At 47.3% G+C, this 21,547-nt stretch overlaps 1 protein-coding gene across 2 annotated transcripts in view; it reads left to right on the top strand.

Moving 5' to 3' along the window:
• The window catches only part of TMTC2 (transmembrane O-mannosyltransferase targeting cadherins 2), a 728,331-nt gene that overhangs the window by 619,290 nt on the left and 87,494 nt on the right, over positions 1-21,547 (top strand). For both annotated transcript variants that reach the window (XM_078674225.1, XM_078674226.1), the window contains exon 10: positions 3,306-3,420. In XM_078674225.1, coding sequence (XP_078530351.1) covers positions 3,306-3,420 — 115 coding nt within the window. The remainder of the gene's footprint in view (positions 1-3,305; positions 3,421-21,547) is intronic.

Here is a 21,547-nt window from a genome sequence, read left to right as displayed (position 1 = left end):
AGAAAACTGAATTTCTCCTAATCTCCCCATCAAAAGCCAACCCGGAGACTCAGACCTGGATTAAGGCCATCACAGCCCTGAACTGCCAACCGACCGTTGTGGACTCTGCCAAATCTCTGGGCATTATCCTCGACAGTAACCTCAATGTGAGAGACCGTATTAACTCGATGGCCAAAGCAGGCAGGTTCCACTTGAGCTACCTCTGGAAGCTGAAACCTTTCATCGATGCACCGGATTTTAAAATGGCAGTTCAAGCACTTGTCATCTCCAGACTGGAATACGGCTGTTCCACCCTCACAGGATTACCTAAAACCTCCTTAGCGCCTCTAAAAGCCTGCCTCAACGCGGCTGCCAGACTACTCACAGGTACCAGGAAGTTTGACCACATCTCTCCACACATGAAGGCGCTGAACTGGCTCCCCCTGGAAGCCAGAATCCAGTTGAAATTGGCCTGCACTATACACGAGGCCCTATACACAAACTCCCCTGCTTATTTGGCACAGAAACTAGTGATATCCGGGAGAAGCAGGAACTCCATGTCCGCCAGAAACCTCCTGCTCCAACCTGCCACCTTTAAAAAATAAAAAAATAAAAAGAACCTACAACAGGGCGTTCACCGGAGTAGCACCAAGAATTTGGAACTCTCTTCCACCCTCCATCAGGAAAATCCCTCTTCTAGCACGCTTCAAAAATGAGACCAAAACCTTCCTCATGGGTAAATTCCTCGCCTAAGGCCTGCCCTCAACCACCCCATTGAGCGGGCTACTCCATGACTACTGCCTCCCTAATCACCAACTGCCCACGACGAGAACCTTTGGAACCTTGTTTTTGCTTCTGACTCTGACCATGACTGTAACCATACTTGTTCTTGTTTGTCCCGGCACCTTATTCATTTTGTTTTTTTCAACAATGTATACCTTGTAAAGCGCTCTGATACCCTCACGGGTCACGTTTGCGCTCTATAAAACACAAAAATAAAATAGAAGATAGGCCTTATCCAAGCCTCTTTACAGTGCCTAGGCGGGCTCTGCGAGCCTGTTATGTCTGGTTGGGGGCTTTCTAACTGCTTTATCAGAAGCTAGAATTGGGCTGAGGCTGATCATTTGCAGGTCAGGTCCGCCTTATCACGACTTCAAACAGTGTTTGACGAGATTATGCAAAGATTGTGCTAGTGCCATAGGGGCCTCCTATCCTCGACCTGGCTTTGTGGGTATGCGTAGCATGTGTATGCATGAGGCGGTAGGAAAGATCCACATCCCCAAACATGCGTGATCCGTGGTGCCCTTTAGATATTCCCTCCCCTGTGCTGCTGCCATGCACACTATGCACTCTCGGTTCACTTTCGAAGGAACTAAAATCAGGACTGTGACATTGTTACAATTTGTCTGTTTTCCTTTCTGAATGTTGAGGCTGCGGAGAACAGCTTCTCCATGTAAGCCGGATGTTGCTGGTGGGACAGGATCATACCTCCCTGTATGCACAGGACACCACTGGATAGTGCCCAATGAAAGTAAAGCAACCCTTTTGAGAAGGGTGTGTGTGTGACTTTGTGTCTGCCAACAATTGCCTTTATACTTTTCTTTCAATGTCACCAGCTCACTTGAGAACGTATATTCACACATGCATGCACACTGTTGCAATGTACACATCTGCATACTCGACACACAACACATTTATTTTTTTGTGCACATCTTAAAGCCTTGGAAGAAAACTGAATATCGATTTCTCATCACCCTTTTTCTTGTTGAATTCCCCATCATGTCATGCACACTCCAGTGTGACGTCATATGTGCAGTTGCATTTGACTTTCTATTCGGCCTTTTAATAGTGACCGGCACTTTTGTTTTCCGGAACCCCTAACCTCTTCCGAAAATGAGTAGTTGTAATAAACTCTCCTCCAGGGAAGCACTTCTAGGCTACAGAGATATAGGATCTGTTCAGTGGGAGAATGATCTTCGAGAATGCTGGACCGACCCATGTGTAGGGAAAAGATGGGATGCTGAGGATCCGTGCTGGTTATGAGCTGCAGGGGGGTATTGATGGCATATCTGCCCGGTTACGGAAGAAGGAGGGTGAAAGACCATGAGAGGAGTAGTAAAAGGTGGCTATGCGTCCATGGTCCTCTCATACCATGATGGCTGAAGAACCACCAGTGAAGAGGGCTAGAAAGGGAGGAAGATCGTTTAGGTGCAATGTAGATAAACTGTGGAACACCCTGCCTCTTTCCCTGCAGATAATTGATAACTACCTGGCCTTCAGAAAAGGGCGAAACACCTTTCTGTTTGTGAAGTAACCCCAGGGAGTTGAAGTCTACAGACTGTTTCCCTCAATCAGCGCTGGCATGGCTTTGGGTCGCCATGCTCATACAAATTTCTTTAACATAACCTGCGAGGGGAGAGGCCTGAATCATGAGGACAATGGGTTCTACTGTAGAAAGGAGCAACCTCAGCAGGACAGAGAAACCCATGAGTGTTAAAGAACGAGTGCCCTGCTCGTGAGGGAGGACCTGTGCCAGGGGAGATGAGCCCTGGAGGAAGGAAGAACTAATCCCATAGAAGACATGAGGGCTCATGCAGGAAAAAGACCGCGGTAGGAAAAGGCCAATGTGTGGTTAGAAAGGAAAGGACAGGCTGACCCATATGAGGTGGAATTCATATTTGGTGTCTCAGTTGGAAGGAGAGGCCCAAAGAAGGGTAAGTGGTTCTTCATGAAGGTGTGACAGGTGCTGAACTACGAAGGTGGTCTGTGTAGCGTGTAAGCGACTCTGGAGGGAGAATAGATAGATGCTAAAGGAAGAACGAGAATCCATGTAGGGTGAGGAGGGAGAAGGTGCTAGTGTAGAAACCTGACCTACATGATGGGAGTGAAATCCAGAAGAACCATAGAGCAGGTCCTAGGTTTTAAAGAAGAGAGGCCCCCGGTATTATGAAGTATAGATCCCATTCAATGAGCGAGAGCAACAATGCTTGGCATGGATAAATAAGAATAGCACAACCCTAAGGATTTGCCACTTCAGTGTACATTGAGCTCCTGTGAAGCACTTTTTATGGCCGCTACCAAGAAATATCTGCGATTTTTATATAGTTTAAATGCTAATCCATACAGGTGCCTCTGTGCTCGCTGCATACAAGAAACCTCTATAGAGAGATGCATATGTGGTATTCCGCCATAGGTCTGTTTTCTTTAAATGTTAAACATGTCTTTGGCTATGTGCAGCCTAAAATGGCAGCGCACGTGCATTGTTTCGCCCACTCACCTTAAGGTGAAGATTGCCCGCTTAGAGAACCGGTTAATTTCTGTTCCAGGTCAGTTCCTTCTGGAAGAATCGCGTCTAATCGAAGCAGCGGAAATGGCGAAGAAGGCGGCGGAACTTGACAGCTCGGAGTTCGACGTGGTCTTCAATGCCGCTCACATGCTCCGGTACGTTGGACCCAGTACGCTACAGCATGTTGATTAAATGTATAATTTTTATTGTTTCCCTGCTGTTTACCATACAAGGTGCAAAGTGAGTTTTTATTGACAAATTGCATAAAAGACACAGCACTCCGTACCCCGGAGGAACTGCGGCAAGTACAGTACAGCATAATCAGCGATTCAGTTAACATTAGAATACATGCCCCTGACCCCCAACCCCCTTCCCCAGCTCCCTGGCCCATCCCCTCCCCTACCTACCCCCTGCACAGCGTCTCTCCAGCACTGTAGAAAGTGTTCATACATAAAACAGTGTGTATAACATCACCCCTATGTGCCCATCACACCCGCCCCTCCACATCTCCTATCGGTGCCGGAGGTTCCAGCCATAGACCCCTGTAGTCCGCCCACCTTTTCCATATTTTATAATGTTTTGTGGGGCAGCCTCTGGCTTCGAATATTGGTCGCTCCAATCCCATGCAAAAATCAAGGCCTTTTTTCCACACAACCACTTTGGGAGCTCTGGGGTCCTTCCATGCCTGAGCCACATCCCTCTTTGCCACTGTAAGGCCCAGTAGGAGTAGGTGTCTCTTTTAAATGTTACCCCCACCCCTTCGAGGACATGAAGTAGGCCTAATTTTGGGGTACGAGGGAGGTCCCATCCCAGCACTTCCGATAGACAGTCCCACTCCCCGGTCCAAAATCTTACCAGGCCATCACAGCCCCACACTGTATGCAGGAAATCGCCCATGTCATGGCTACATCTCAGACACGCTGGAGACTCAATCAGGCCTGCCCTCCACAGTCTCTCCCTAGTATAGTAAGCACGATGTAAGTACTTAAACTGTATTAAGCGCAGGCGCATGGCGATAGCCGCTCCTCTGGGGGACTCAAGGGCTTCTCGCCAATCCTCTTCCTCCAGCTCCCCCACATCTCTCAGCCAGTGATCCCGTAGTGTCTGTAGATTGGAAGAGCAGTGTGTGACTAGTGTCTGATATATACGGGATATTTTCTTGTCCCCCAGGTCCCCCGTGAACACCTTCGCCTCTATCGGGCTGAATTCGGGCAAGGTGTCTAATCCCTCCAGTGCGGGTGTAAGTGCATGTCGAAACTGTAGATACCTAAAGAACTGCGTTCGGGGCATACAAAATTCTTCACTAAGTTCTTGAAATGATTTAAGCATTGTGCCCTTCAGGACATGGCCTAACGCGGAAATTCCTATTAAGCCCCAACCTCGGAAGCCCTGTAACAATGCCAGTGCCGGCAGCTGCCCATTGTGCCAGAGTGGGGTCTCCTCCGTCAGTCTCCCCCACCATCCCATGCGACGCAGTGACTGTCGCCAGATCTGGAAGACCACCTGGGTTGCTCTAGGCAGCCCCTTTCTCAGCCTTGACAAGTATAGAATAGTGTGCAATGTATCCGGGTCCATCAGGTACCTCTCAAGGGCGTATGCTGGGTCTCCTCTGTCACTGTACCACCATTCATTCAGGACTACGAGATGGGAAGCTTGGTAGTAGGACAATATATCTGACGTCGCCAATCCTCCACAATACGTGGACAAAAAACAGGTACGCAGGGCCACTCGTGCCGCTCCATAGAAATTGGCCTAGAGCTGAGTTGACCTGTCGGAACCATTGCGATGGAATTAGGTATGGATGATTCTGTAGTTGGTATAACATGTGGGGAAGGGCGACCATCTTAAAAATAGCCGACCTGCCATAGATGTTGAGGGGCATACGGGACCAACACTTCATCTCTTGTTGTACCGTATCCCACACTGGGACAATATTACGTTTCCAAGCAATTGCCGGCGAGACCGTCAAGAACACCCCCAGGTATTTGAGGCCTCCAGCTGCGATCCGTAGTGTCGATGCCCACGGACCAATCACCATGCGGTCACCCAGCATCCAGAGCGTGGATTTCCGTGGGTTTAGGTACAATCCTGAAACCTCTCCAAAAATTCTCATTATTTCTAGAACACTAGGCCCTGACCGATTCACATTCGTAAGGAAAAACAGAAAATCGTCCGCATATAATGCGATTCTGTCCGAAGGTCCTGCCTCCCATTCGAAGCCTGCAGCTGCGCATCCATCCGAACCCATGCGGCTAACGGCTCCATAGCAAGAGCAAACAGGTACGGCGAGAGGGGGCATCCCTGTCGGGTGCCCCGCCCTATTGGGAAGGCCGCTGATGCCGCTCCCGCCACCCTCACCGAGGCTGTCAGATCGGTGTATAGCAGCCGTATATATGACATAAAACGTGGCCCTAGATTGAGACGTGGAAGGAGCGCGAACAGGTAAGTCCAATTCAGGGAGTCAAAGGCCTTGTCAATATCAGCCAGTAGCAGCGCCGCCTGATCCCCGGTCTTACCCATCGCCTCCACCGCCACATGTGCGGGTCTGATGTTATGTCTCGTCGCTCTATGAGGCATAAATCCGGCCTGATCTGGGTGGATCAGTTCCGTGATAGATGGAAGGAGTCGATTTGCAAGCGCCTCGGCCAATATTTTGGCCTCCATGTTTAAGAGGGAAATCGGTCGTTAGGACTCGTGTCGGTCTGGTGGCCGTCCAGGCTTACAGAATACCACGATTTCTGCAAGCCTCCAGTCTGCCGGCAGAAGGCCATCCTCTCTCGTCGCCTCTAGGGCTGCCTTGTAATGTGACCCTAATTGGAGGTGGTATAGTTTGAAAAACTCGCTTGGAAACCCATTAGGCCCTGGGGCTTTACCGGTATTAAGCTCCCCCAGGGCTGTACCCAATTCCTCAGCTGATAACGGAGTCTCAAGACGTTCTCGTACATCCTCCGGGAGCACGTGGGGTGGAAGGTCAGCTATGAATTTGTCAACGTCCGGCGCAGGAAGATATTCCTGCGGAGCATATTGGGCCGCGAAGTAGTGTGCGAAGCCATCCGCCAGTTCCTTCGGGGCCGAAATTGGGGCCCCAGTTTCATCCCTGAGTCCTGGCAATACCTGTGCCTGAAACGTGTTTTGGCAGAGTCTATGAAGCATTGTACTGGACTTGTCGCCCCACTGATAGATTCTGCTCCTTGTTGCCAGCCATACTTGTCGAGCCTCATCTAGTAGTAGGGACGCATATGATTGCTGCGCCAGAAGGAGCTGTCCCACTTCCTCCCGATGTCTCGCAGCTCCGCATTGAGTCTCCAACAATTCCACGGCCGCTGCGGCCTTCACTAGCTCCTCTTTCCGTTTTCGGCGCGCTGCTGCGCACCAGGCAGTATCCACCCCACGAAGCGTGGGCTTCAGGCCCTCCCAAACCGTCCTCGCGTCAGACACGGTGCCCAAGTTCTCTTCCCAGTAGTGAGCAATAGCCTCCCCCATATGATGCTGGTAGGCTTCCTGCTGTAAATTCCAAGCGGAGAGGCGCCATCGAAATGGCTGCCTCCCATTTTCTAGGGTGACATCTGTCGTGATTGGAGAGTGATCCGACAGCCCACGCGGTAGGATGGACGCCGAGGTAACCCTCTTCACAACGGCAGTAGGGACAAAAATATTATCAAGTCTTGAAAACGAGTGGTGCACCGCTGAGACATATGAATATTCTCGTTCATGTGTGTGGAGATAGCGCCAAGTGTCCACCCATCCCATGCCCTGCACCATGTTGCTCAGTTTGGTGGGAGTATCTGCACTGGGGTCACCCCCGGGCCTGAATAATATCGTTCCAATCACCTCCGATCACTGCCAGTCCCTCCGGGATCTCAGCCCATATTGTAAACAGTTACTCAATCAATGCCCACTGTAGTGGGGGCGGGGCGTATACACTCCCAATTATCAGTGGCTCCGTGCCTATCATCCCTTGTATGAAAACATATCTACCCTGTGGGTCAATCCATTGCTTCGTGTGGGCATAGGACAATCTGCGGTGCACCAAAATCGCCACACCTCGAGACCCCCTCATAAACCCTGCATGATAGACCTGGTCATAACCGTACCTCTGCAGGCCGAGTGCTTTATTGCCCAGTAGTTGTGTCTCTTGCAGCAATAGAATGTCCGCTTTTTCCCTTTTCCCCAGCCTTAGTACTGCGCCTCTCTTAATCTTATCAAGCATGCCCCGCACATTCCAACTCATCACTTTCATTGAGGCACTAGCGGGCCTCCGCTTGGAGTCTTCAGCCACCATCCAGGCGTAAGCATAACATCAGGTATAGTAATGGGCATAGTGGGCATGGACACACCAACATCATCATTCGAGACAGCCATGTGCAGTGCAACTCCCCCCCCCCTCAACCTTCCGTCTCCCCCCTTCCCCCTCCCCCAAGACACCCAACTTAGCACCCACTTCCCCAACTCCTCCTCAACTCCCCAGCCTCCCCTCCCCCCCCATACCTCAGCAACAACATTGAAGTACCTGTCGCGGCATAGGATATCCCCAGCCCCCAACGGTAGGCCGGAGACCATCTATCCCAATGGATCCCCATGAACAGTCCACCTAAACCCCAACCAACCCCCCAGAAAACGAACCATCCGCCCTTAATACATCACCCCCCCCTTAACCCCCACCCTTATCAAACAAACTCCCAATCCTTCAGCAGTCTCTGTCCGCCCCTCCTTACAGATCCACCATCACGTCTCAGCACAACCCCATCCTACCAGGTACCACAGGAGCTCATATCCACCACCACTCCACCAGGTATAGTTCAATTGTTCAAGGATCAGTCTGTGGTGGGTCAGGAGCCGTCTTCTTCTCATCCGCCGCCCCTCTTGAGGTGGAGCCCCTCCTAGATCTGGACCTCTAATTGCTTTTGCTCCGTGAACGTCGGGGGGGGGGGGTCTACCTTCGTGCCCCGCTCGAAAAGGAATCCAAGTCCCGGCCCGGCGGAGTATGCGCTCTCCCTTTCACCGTCTCATCAGTCCAATGGAACACCTCCTCAGGAGTGTCGAAGAAGAGCATGCGGGACTGGTACACCACTCGTAGGCGGGTCGGATATAACAATGCATAGGGGAGCTTGAGATCCCGCAGTTGTGCCTTGACCGCTGAAAAGGATTGTCTCTGTTGTTGTACAAGCCGAGTGTAGTCTGGAAAAATCAGGATCCTTTGGTTTTCGCACATGAGGGGTTCCTTCACTCGTGCTTGTCGCAGAATAGTGTCCCGGTCGTGATAGTTCAGCAATTTAGCGATCGCTGGTCTTGGGCGCGCTCCCTCCGGCGGCTTCTGCGTGAGGGCTCTATGCGCACGCTCTATCACAAAGCATTTGGAGAGGGAGTCTGGTGGGAGCCAACCTTCCAGCCACTGGGTCAAGAACCTCTCCATGTTGCCCTTCTCACAACCCTCCGGGAAACCCACAAATCGCAGGTTGTTCCGCCGGGCCCGCCCTTCTGCATCCTCCGCCCGGAGTGCCAGGCCTTTCTGGATCCCCTCCATGGCGGCCACCTTCCGCTTCAGGATTACCACATCGTCTTGGGATGCACTGCCCGGGCTCCGGAATACCTTCACCAGCGCTGCCAACAACACGACTGGTGCTCGATTTGCCGGGCAGCGTCTCCAGGATCAATCAAGGGCAGATGGGCTGCTGTGTCACCTCTCCGCTTCCTTCTCTGAGGGGCCCCCTGCAACCTCCACCGGGAACCCCGTTCAGCGCCCCGGGTAAGTCCCTGCGTGAACCACTAAGATCCTTATGGCCCAGAGATGTGCGGCGCCCACCACACCCGATGTGAGCTCTACAGCTGCCTCACTCGGAGTCCGACCTGACTCCCGACCTCGTATTCCCGATGGCAGGTTATGGGTAGCGTCGTCGTAGGTGGCACCCTCCTTCCGCTCAGGCCGCACTCTGGACCGCCCGGCCCTACCACAGCAATTTCCGGCACCACCAGGCCATCCGGGGTCGGAGTCAAGCCACAAATCACCAGCCCCAATGAATGCTCCTCAAAGCTCCCTCGCCACGACTCCACGCTCCGGGCCCTTTCCCCAGCAGCAGCCAGCTAGCAGGGCAATATAGACTTGTGTCCCCCTCAAGGGCTGTTGGCGGTTATCTTCCACCAGGCACCATCCAGCATCCCCACCGAGGACCTACTGTCTCTGAAGCACCAGACCGGAGCAGCCGCCTCCTGGGTCTCTCCACGGTGCCTCCAAAATGTAATCCCAGGCTCCACACACGCAGCCAGGCCCGGCCTCTCTGAGGCCCCTGCAGCCCCGCCGCGTTGTAGGGGATCCAGGCGCCCCACCAATGATTACCACCAGCTCTTGAGGGTGGGAGACTCAATGTGGGCCGCCAGGAAAGTTTGGGGCGCCCCCGGGCCCAATCGCGATGTCCGCAGCCGCCGCCGGCACCTCCGGCCCGGGGAGCACCAAATCGAGGCCCCGGCTTGTCGGCACCCAGCTAGGCCGCAGCACGATCTCCGCCGCTGCCCGCCGCCGGGAAGCCCCAGCGCCCGGAGAAAGTCACCGGAGGGTCTCTGGGCCAAACAGCACCCCAAACTGCCGTTTCAGGCAGCGGCAAGGGCTGGGGGAAAAGGATATTTGGCCGGATTAATTACGGGCAAGACGGAGCTCTCTCAGGCAGCGTCCGACATGCGAGCCCGCTAAGCCACGCCCCCCGAGATGATATTTTAGTATATACAGCAGTGTTTGTTTCTTACTTCACTGAGAGTGCTTGAAATAGAAATATAAGTGTGTAGGTTCTCGCTATCCCCGAGTACCTATTCCCTACAGAAAGGTGCAGACACTCTTCTATAAAAATACCTTCTCCATCACTCTCTATCCAATGAAAGCAAACGATTTAGGGACGAGTGCCCTAAAATAAACATATCTGAACGAGTTAGAAAAACATATTGGGCTTCTTTATTGGTACAAAGAACTTAAGAGGTCGCCGAGATTGTTGTTCTGCCTCTGAAGAGTATTTTCCTTTGTGTCCTATTTCTAAAGCAGTTAAATTCAGTACAATTGAGCACAACATGTCTACTTTTCTTCTGTGTTCTTTTCTTAAACGTTTATTTTTATGTGAGATCAAAACAAACAACAATGTTAAACATGATCCAGACGCAAAATAAAGAATTTGTGGAAAAATATGCGATGACGTAAAAGTTCATTCTCTTCTGCATTTAGTATTCCTGGAAAACGTCCTTCAGCACAGATCAGAGGCCTTGTTTGTTTGCTGCTGTTTAATTGCCCAGACTGAAGATCTGAGAACACCGATTTCCATTCTCCTGCTCCCTGAGAGTTATTTGAGTTTTTATTTTACTTTCACTGTAGTGAACAACTTTTCGCAGGATCGCAAAGGTGCCTAACTTTCATCATCACTTCTTCCAGGTGGTTTTAATTTACCTTTCTTAGACCATTTTGCACATATCTTAGGAGAAACTGTGCTTATAGTTTTTAGGTTTCGCCTGAGACATCACACATGCTGTGTCAGCAAAATCGTTTGTCAACAAAAATAAAGCGTGAAAATGAAAATAAAAAATAGGCCTCATTTCTTACCATTGGTTGGGTTCGACGTCCCTATTGGTTCCTTGCTTCTATTGGTCACCACCTCCTGCTTGCCTTCTACTTCCTACTGGGTCTTCCTGTGTTTATTCCTGCCATGGAGCATGAACCAGTTACAATTTCCTCTCAGCGTCCAGTGTCCTTCCACAAGCTGTACCTCATGCAAGTACTTTATCTAACTTATTTTTTGAACATACACTCTATACGAGTGCATATGTTCCCTCCCACTGTTTGTACTCTTGTCCTCACCAGCTGCCCGCTCTCCATTGTGTTGCAATCCCCTCCTTCCTCTCCCCGCACCTCCCTCGTGTTGCTTGCTCTATACTCTCCCTGCCCTCCGTCGTGTTGTTGACCCTCCCCTCCTCCCGCGCACTTCCATCTAGTTGCTTAACCCCGCTCCTGCACTCCAGCCGCCCTCTGTGGTGTTTCTTCTCTTCCCTCGTGTTGTTTGCCTTCACAATCCTTCTCCCCATGCCCAGTGTGTTGTTAAACCCTTCTTCCTCCCATGGTTCCCCTTGCCCCTCCAACCCTTCTGTCCTCAACTAAAAACATTAAATGGATGTGAGTGCTATTTGGCGTTGTTATATGGTTCTAGACACATTGCACAGCAATGTATACTGCTGTGCAACATGGCTTAAAAAAAAAAAGCACTATGACGAGGTCAACGCTGGCATATCATAGTGCTTTTCTTGCTGAATAGAATGTCTAAAAGACATTGACAAAGCCAAATGGTCTTGCTTAGGCGAAGCCTATTGGCTTTGTCAGTGTTTGATATGTGAATGGCCATTATAGTCTGCACGTGTTCCAATGCAGAGGAGTCATGCCAGTGTAATATTTATCAATCCGCAATGAGATGGCATGAACATGTTCAAAGGCTGTAGTTGGAAAACAGTGTGGGCGATATTTGGTGACTTTGATTTGGAGTTCGTTGACCATCACGTGACAAACAAGCATTACCTAACCAACAGGTCTTGGTACTTTAAAAGAGGCAATGGCCTTTACATCTTCACGCCTCGAAGAAGCTGCAGTCTGTACTTTTCCGCTGCATTTCCTTAGTGTCTTACTAGACATACCATAGGCTGAACTTGGCCCCTTTTCACTCAACTGACACCTCAGGGCAGGCATAAGATATGCGCGTTGCAGATGAGTAGGTAGGTTATGCAAGGTAGGTAGATTTGGTTGCTATGGTAGTTTCTGGAATGATAGCTATGGTCGGTAGGTCCCTTTTGATAGGGAAGGTGTTCTATGTATGGTAGGTAGACATGGTAGTTATGGTACACAGACTTGATGCGTATGATAGATAGGCTTGGCAGATGTGGTAACTATAAGTGTACTGTTATTAAGAAAGCATGCTTTTTTGCTTATAAATGATTGGTTTATTATAATTTACACTATAAATTAGTTAATCTTGTTGCTTGCAATTCACAGCATGAAAGGCAAGTCTTAGAGGCGAACAGAAAGAATGGTTTAATAATATAATTGCATCTAGGTGCTTTGCAATGATGATTTTGAAATGGTCCATTTTCTGAACAGATAGCATTATCAGAGTTACGCTGTACTCTCAAATCAGTGTTACGAAAGGGACACAGCCAAGGAAGTTTGTGTTGAGACTGGTAAAGTTAAAAAGACATACACAGCAAATATTGCATTTTAAACATTTTTGATTAAGGGTCAGCGTATGTACCTACACATATCTATTGTGTTTATTAAAAAAAGCTGTAAAGCCACCATTTTATTGTGGCATGAAACTAAAGCATATTAATGCGCATGAGCAATTGATAAATAGCACGGCGCCTTCGTTTTATGGCAAGCTTAGGCATCAAGACAGAAAACAGTTAAGCCATAAATCGGCAAGTAAAATGTCCTCGTGCCAGCAAAGCAGTGAAAGAACTCAAACTGAGTATCAAATTCAAGCTACACATCTCAGCAGTTTAGCAAAAGGAATACCCCAAAAATCTAAGTGGAGCTAAAATAGGACAATGTTGCCATCCTTAAAATGCCATGACCTTGACAGGTAACCCATCCAAGCAATGGGTCTCCAGGCAAAACACATGAAGGTCAATGGCTGAAGAGGGCTAAACCAGAATTCGCTCACTCTCTGTACTTCTTTTTGATGTATTAATCACAAGAGCTCGTATGTTCTCAGAACACCTAAAAATGATGCGCTGTCCCTTTAACTCATGCACGGCAACTTTTTTTTACCGTCAATCGGTGATATCCTTTAATCTGGATAGCATTCTTAGTAGGGCCAACAGTGTTCAAACATATTTAATTAAAAAATGATATGAAATGCAAATGTATTCAGTATCTAAACCTTCACTAGTTTGGATTGAGTGCAGCATATTTTTGTTTAACAATAAATGTTGATATTTCTTATAGCGGTCTTAAAAGGCTCACCTCAGGCACCTCTGAAGATCCGCCATTCATAGCATTTAAAGCCACAGTAGAAGACCCATTTTCGCAGACAAAATTGGTTCAGTGCATGCGATCACCCTACTCCGCATGCACCTCTTGGTCTGGGTACTATTGCTAGCAAGCCTGCTCAGTCTTTCTTTTTTCCAGATAGACTTCCGACCCTTTTCCACTCCTGTGTATTGCATCTTTTCAGACAAGTCTAAATATGAAAACTTTAGCTCTTTCCCTTTCTTGTCAATGGTATTGCCCTTGCACGGCACGCAGGTTTTTTTTGTACCTCAGAGTGCCTTTTACATTTTTTCGCTAGACTGGAAACTGTGCCTCCGAGTGTAAACAGAAATATATACACATGTATGTATGTATGTATATGTACAGGACGTTTTTAGGATCCTTTTGTCCTTAAGCATTTCATCTCTTCTTCCTTTCATTGGCGCATTTATGAGCCTTTTCCCATGTGGCTTTTCCACTCAGATAGTAAAGCCTCAGTATATCTTGTAGATGTTCCCTCTGTAGTTCTGTGCCGCATAAGCCCCGTTTCAAGAGGTGCAGAATATGTTCTTATCCATCAGTGAGTAACCTTCATGGCTTCTTCCTGTTAGTAGCGTTCTCCCGAATGCCATTGAACCCGTTCTGTGACGCGACGCGTTACAGCGGACTTTGAAAACTCCTCGAAAAAGGGCTATGCCCGAAATGCATTGGAGTTTTTAACTTGTTCGTTCCTCATTCAAAAATTTAAAAACCTAAGGATTGTTTTGATATGAATTGAATATCACACCTTATTTGAACCACAAACTTTATTGAACTAAAAATAAACTCATTGGATTTACAACTTTTGAAAACTGTTTGTTTCACTTGGAGTGCCCAAACGTGGGGATGTATCAGCATAGCCTATGCATACACGACTGAGTCTTCTTCCTGTTAGAAGCATCCTTGCAAGTTCCCTGCACAGATTACTGGTAATCTCTTTGGCGCGAGTAAGGCAAATTGAGAAACCAAAAAGGCCAGAATATTTTTAAGCCAGGTGATTTTTGAATTCCCAATTAACCTGGTATGGTCTTTGGTAAGCCTATAATTCCACAGCTGTGACAGAGCATCCCATAGAAGGGGCGACTTTTAAAATGCACTTTACCGTATGTAAAGAACAGACTCCAAAAGATGAGGGGCTTTAAAGAAGTATTCCTCGAACCAAATTTAACGCCAAAAGAAGGCAAGATCTGCTATTCCTGCTTAGTGTCGACTAGCCTGAGCACGACAGCTTAGTTTCTTAATTTCAATGTGGATGTTATCTGTCCAGTTTTGGTAGAGTCCCGGTGGCCTCAATGCAAAAATGCTTCTCATCAGTTACTAGCTTCTGCACCATATAGCTGTCTTCTTACTTGTATAGCAGAAACTATTGTACAATCTATACAGACCTGCGCCACAAACATCCACAGTCCACCTCCTTACCCCACTAACCCTTGCACAAATCCATCATCTAACAAAGATATATTTTCTGGTGCTTCCTGTAAAAGATATTGGTGGGTTTTCAAAATGTCAAAAAAAGTATGTAACTGGTAAGACTACAATTTCCCATTTTGATGGTTAAATACATGTTTTCTGAATTCATCCATCCAGGACTTTGTGTGCTTGAAGTCATGCTTGCCAGATTATCACTAGATATTTCTTTGATCGGATGCCTGTTCAGTAAATGGGCAAGAGAAAGATGGTAGTGTTCAACAAAGTTGACGTGATGATATCTCTACTACTTGTGGCAACTTTGGCTTTCTTCTACTACTTAAACCACTGATAATCCCCTCTCACCATACAGCAAGGTCTAGTTACAGCTGGTGATCACTCTGGAGAACTGAAATTTACCTGTAAGGGATATTCCGGACGGGGCAGCCCATAGACAGTAATGTGTATTCTCAGGAGTAATAGCATCTGTATGAAGCAGTTTCCAGTCCCAGTTGAAGCTGATGTTTCCAACGTGTTGATGTTGGATTGAAGTCCTATGAGTGAGATAAACAGTCTCCGTGAGGTGAAATTTAATGTGATTTTTTTTTTGTATGTTGAAGCGTTAACGATACACCGTATTAACGTAAGCCCTTTTTGTCCCTGAAAGACGGATATGCGGGTATAGGAAATTATAAATGTGTAGGTATCTATTTCCGCAAACTTGGCACATTTCACCGTGCTTGTAATCCTCTCTGCGCAGGCATGTAGAGCAGGATAGTCTGTTCTTCTTTCATTTCCACTCGTAAGCCTTTTTAAAGACGTCCATCACAAAGGAAACTTGAAGGTGACAGATGTGAAAGCAGCCACGGGATTTTACTGTAGCTTTGCAAAATTTGAAATGCTCAAGTATATAAAAGGTAAATATAATGGAACAGCACGCTGCCGGTAAGCGTACTTTGCAGTCTCTGGGGCTGTGATGACTTTGAAAAACGACAGGCGTGATTAATGATATTATTGGAACTCTTTGATGGACGGTGCCCTTGTACTCAAAGTATTTCATTTCCTTCTGGAACCTGAAATTTTACAGGATTTTAAAGGTTGCAGTTCGAATGAAAAGCTGTGACTGAAGCAGCCATTCCATGTGTAATTGTAACTGTAGCAATCTTTGTTTCAGCTTCTGTGGGCCACATTCTAATCATGATGAAGAGCATAGTTTGCAGAGGAATGTGGAGTGGAATGTTAAGCCACTGAATGTGGACTGTTTGCCCTATGGCTGTTCTTCATCTTTCTACAGATCTCCAAATATAAATAAAGAGACTTCAGTCAGTTTGATGAAGAACGTTATGAGAACTGCTGTCACCTGGATAGGCCTAGTAGCTTTACCACTCATTGTTTCTCTGATGCAAGGCAATCCACATAATATCCAAACACACACCCCTGGAGGATATCCAAGTCCAGTAATTAGAGGCTATGAGGCCTCAAGGGTGAGCTGGCCTCCAAACACAATGTCTTAAACACAACAAAGCCACCCGATAGTGTATTTTGCTTACTATTTTCATTCAAGATTTTACCTGAAACAATCTCCTATTGCACATGCATACAAATCTGACTGGTTGTATTCACACACCACCAGATGTCATGCTTCATCATAGGACACCCCTCGCTCTCCAAGAACTGGTTTGATGGAATCAGGGAGTCTCTTAAACCTAAAATGGGCCTGTGATGTATACAGATTAAAACCCAATGTTTCAGAAAAGGGGGTGGTGATGAACAGAGTGTCTGAATTAAGCAGACCACTCTTACCCAGTCCAAAGATCAGGGCTTGATCCATCACCGTTTTTTAGCTCACTGCACCATCCCAGCTCAGAACCTGGCTACATGCAAATTAGTCTGACCCTGTCCCAGTGCATAATGGGAACAGGGCAAACCAAACTACCAAGCCAATTCTTATACTGGGAAGGAAACAAGCTTCCGGGGACCGGTTTCTGGCATTTCAGCTGTCGTCGGCCCGGCTTGCTTGAATCCTGATGGTGCAATGAGCAAGGGACTCACATCTGAGTATACCCTTCCACGCTTATGGTGGACAAAATGATTCAGAAAAGGGGGTGGTGATGAACAGAGTGTCTGAATTAAGCAGACCACTCTTACCCAGTCCAAAGATCAGGGCTTGATCCATCACCGTTTTTTAGCTCACTGCACCATCCCAGCTCAGAACCTGGCTACAAGCAAATTAGTCTGTTCCTGTCCCAGTGCATGATGGGAACAGGGCAAACCAAACTACCAAGCCAATTCTTATACTGGGAAGGAAACAAGCTTCCGGGGACCGGTTTCTGGCATTTCAGCCGTCGTCGGCCCGGCTTGCTTGAATCCTGATGGTGCAATGAGCAAGGGACTCACATCTGAGTATACCCTTCCACGCTAATGGTGGACAAAATGATTCAGAAAAGGGGGTGGTGATGAACAGAGTGTCTGAATTAAGCAGACCACTCTTACCCAGTCCAAAGATCAGGGCTTGATCCATCACCGTTTTTTAGCTCACTGCACCATCCCAGCTCAGAACCTGGCTGCATGCAAATTAGTCTGTTCCTGTCCCAGTGCATGATGGGAACAGGGCAAACCAAACTACCAAGCCAATTCTTATACTGGGAAGGAAACAAGCTTCCGGGGACCGGTTTCTGGCATTTCAGCCGTCGTCGGCCCGGCTTGCTTGAATCCTGATGGTGCAATGAGCAAGGGACTCACATCTGAGTATACCCTTCCACGCTTATGGTGGACAAAATGATTCAGAAAAGGGGGTGGTGATGAACAGAGTGTCTGAATTAAGCAGACCACTCTTACCCAGTCCAAAGATCAGGGCTTGATCCATCACCGTTTTTTAGCTCACTGCACCATCCCAGCTCAGAACCTGGCTACATGCAAATAAGTCTGTTCCTGTCCCAGTGCATGATGGGAACAGGGCAAACCAAACTACCAAGCCAATTCTTATACTGGGAAGGAAACAAGCTTCCGGGGACCGGTTTCTGGCATTTCAGCCGTCGTCGGCCCGGCTTGCTTGAATCCTGATGGTGCAATGAGCAAGGGACTCACATCTGAGTATACCCTTCCACGCTAATGGTGGTGTGGAAGGGTATGCTCAGACATGAGTCCCTTGCTCATTGCACCATCAGGATTCAAGCAAGCCGGGCCGAAGACGTCTGTAATGCCAGAAACCGGTCCCCGGAAGCTTGTTTCCTTTCCAGTGAAGAATTGGCTTGGTAGTTTGGTCTGCCCTGTTCCCATGATGCACTGGGCCAGGGACAGACTAATTTGCATATAGCCAGGTTCTGAACTGGGATGGTGCAGTGAGCTAAAAAACGGTGATGGATCAAGCCCTGATCTGTTGACTGGGTAGGAGTGTTCTGATTAACTCAGATACTCTGTCCATCACCACCCCCTTTTTGTAATTAAAACCCAATGTGACATCCTTAACAGACGTATATTTGCTACAGATATCACTTGGTGTTAAAAAGAAGCTTGGAGAAAAGGGGAATTAGTACCCCATCACCACATAAACCGTCAACTTGTTTCTGCCTGATGGCTCATGCGAGTCCTTGACATTCTTCAGGATGGAAATACGCGATCCAGGTTTGGCAATGACATGCTCTTGTGCCACTAATAACAAAAGGGTGACCTTTGTCTCCCTTTAATGTACCAGGGCGATGAGTACCTGTAACAGAATTACAAGATGTTTTTGAGATCCCTTAAGTTTGGTAGATCTGGGCTATATAGAAATGACTATCAGCATGCAACACTCGCATACTTTGCGATAAAGTAATACTGCACTTGTGAAACAACATTGTTTCCAAATACATCAAATTGCGAGATAAGCTCACAATCTGGTTCCACTATCAGGTCATCGGTGCCCCATGGAGGAGTACTCCGGAACCCCTGTAGTCATACTCTAAAAACAGCAGTGCTGGAGGAAGAGTGGTTTAGTTTTCAGTACATCACAATACCTTTCCCCATTCTCTGCAATACACAACATGGGATCAGTATCCTTACACATATCCACCCTCTTACTTAGTCAAGGTGCGTTCCTGTCTGAAAACCTGGCTGCATCTGCTCCTTCCTCCCGACGTGCAAGGGAGCCTGGTATTTATACTGTGGCCACTTTTGCAATTACATCCTCGTGTACAGCTGTAGCCTCTTAATTGAAGAGTACTAGCCCACCAGGGGAATTGCCGTTACCTGCGGCGGTATCGCAGCGGAAGCACTTGGGTGTGGGTGATGTCCTCACTGCGCGGCATGACTGCGTCATCTGACATCATCGGGGCTTTGCCTATGGGAGTCCAGTTCTGGGTATCCACCTGAGTTACTAGCTCATGGGGGAAGTAGTTTCTTATTTTTAGGAGGGTTGAAGAAACATATCACAGGCGCCTAATTTGAGCATCCCGTCTGAGAGGGTGAAGGTTCATGGTGCCAATTCCCCTTTTCTCCACACTGGTTTTTAATATCAAGTGATATTTGTAGTAAATATAAAAGTCTGTTTAGTATGTCTCGGTTTTTAATCTGTATAGATCACTGGTCCATCCTTGGGTAGAAGTGGTTTCCTGATTTTAGGTGCAGAACCGCTCTCTATCAAACCGGGTTTTTGGAGAGCGTTGGGTGTCCTATGACGAAGCATGACACCTGGGTTCATGTGAGGACATCCGTCACATTTTTGTGTTTGTCCAATAGTAGAATCTTTCAGGTAGAATCCTGAGGGACATATGGTAATCAAAATACAATCTCAGGTGGATTTGTTGTGTTTAAATTAACAAAATACATCCTTATGCATTGAATTGAAAGTCTTCTTACTTGAGTGGCCCAGCAGTTTCAGCTATTTAGCTCAGTAAGCTACAACATGTCATATGGTCTTAAGTCTGACAAAGAATAATGTTGTCTCAGAAGGCAACGGGTGAACATTGTATAGCACATAAATATCATCTAATTTCCATGGGTAACTCATCTTAGTAACGTAAATTCTAAATACATCCAAATTGCACATTTTTCTAGGTAATCCCAACAATAAGGCATGTGTGTCTTTGTGGCACCAGTACTGGAATACAAACAAAACATTATTTGCATGGAAGTATGTACAAAGGAAGTTGAAGAACAACTGCCAAAAGGGGGCATTCGAAGATTCTCCAAGAAATGTGCATAACCACGTGCTTTAGACAGGCCTACAATAAAGGTTGGCTTCAATACCTCTTGTAAATGCTGCCATCTAGAGGGAGATAATTTGGAGGAACACTCAGAATTCTCAAGTTTCAGCCTTTTCAAGCCCCTTGACTTTGTCTGTTTGATGCAAGACCAGCTTCTGATAATTTCACCAACATCCGGAGGACAATCACTTGTCAAGCATTTGATCTTGAATCAGCTTGTTCCTGTATTTTTCTCCTCTTGCTGCTCGTATTAGCTGTTTGGAGCATTCGGTTCATACAACTGCTTTATAAAAGTTATAAATACATGAATCCCATAGGTTTGGTTTCTGGAAACACTAATTGAGAGAGATCAATACTGTACGAATCACTGGTGTATGCAGTGACCAGATGAGCTGAGAAGGACGTCTCTGGATCCAGCTATTTTGAGCAAGTATAGACATATTCCTCTCCTGCCTTACCTGGTTAAAATCTTGGAATGTCACTAGCCCAATATCTAGAAAATAATAATTATTTGGAAGAGGAGTAATTTGGATTTAGCTTGGGCCACGGGACCGAATTGGACTTGAATACAGCCATGGACAAGTTAAGGATGTGTGTCAATGAGGGGTAATCAGCGATGCTGATTTTATTGGACGCTTTGCCGCTTTCTATACAGTCTGTCATACCACACTCTTAGCTCGGTTAGCGACCATTGGGGTCGGCGCAACAGTCTTGGAATGGTTCCGCTCCTCTTTATTGGACAGATGTCAAGCAGTTGCTCTCCCTCCGTTCCTAGGCTAGGGCTATTAAACATGGAGTGCCACAGGGCTCTTCCACTAGCCCGATTTTGTTCAACATCTATATGGCCGCCTAGGTCAGACTGATTAAGTCTTATAAGTTGACCTTTGTCAACTATGCTGATTATACTCCGCTTATTCTTTCGTTGGCAAGCAATCAGCAAGTTTCTACTTTCCATGATTGCATGAAGGACATTATTCAGTGTCTCAGTTTAAACTCCTTAAAGTTTAATGGTGATAAGATGGAGCTGCTCTGCTGTGCAGCCCAAATAGTTCCAGGTGTACTTCCCCCCCCCACCCCCCCATTTTCTGGCCTGGACTGTTTGAGGGGCTTGTTGTCCTGTTATGTCGGTCTGTAATTTTGGAGTCACTTGTGACGGTAAACTTATTGTGGAGAGTCATGTGAATAAAGTTGCACCTGCTTTGCGCTCTTTAGAACTCTGCTCAAGATCTTGCCCGTGCTTCCTCATTCCAACAGAGCTTTGGTAGTCTTAGTGTTATTCTCAGTCGCCTAGACTACTGTAATGTTCTTCTTTTGGGTGCACCAGAGTATTTTTTACATCGTATTCCAAATCCTGACACTATGAGGGTATTACAGTTGTGTGCACAGTGAGCAATTGCACAAAATAATTCACCCTTTATATATTAAGTCACTTAGCTGACACTCTACTTGTGGCAGCCCACCGTCAAAGCCACTAGAAAATGAAATAAACACCAACCAAAGAAGCATCTAAGTAAACATTACATTCAAGCATCAAATCATGCAATTACTCAACAATCGGCAATCAATCAATCACTGTATTTCTAAAGCACGCTACATACTTGTGAGGGTCTCAAGGCGCTGGAGGGATGGGGGGGGGGTGCTACTGATCGAAGAGCCAGGTCTTGAGAA

Source organism: Lissotriton helveticus, chromosome 1_1 (genome assembly GCF_964261635.1).
Source record: "Lissotriton helveticus chromosome 1_1, aLisHel1.1, whole genome shotgun sequence".
In the NCBI taxonomy this organism is placed as follows: domain Eukaryota; kingdom Metazoa; phylum Chordata; class Amphibia; order Caudata; family Salamandridae; genus Lissotriton; species Lissotriton helveticus.
The sequence above is the reverse complement of the archived record's forward strand: the minus strand, read 5'-3'. Positions and strand labels throughout refer to the sequence as shown.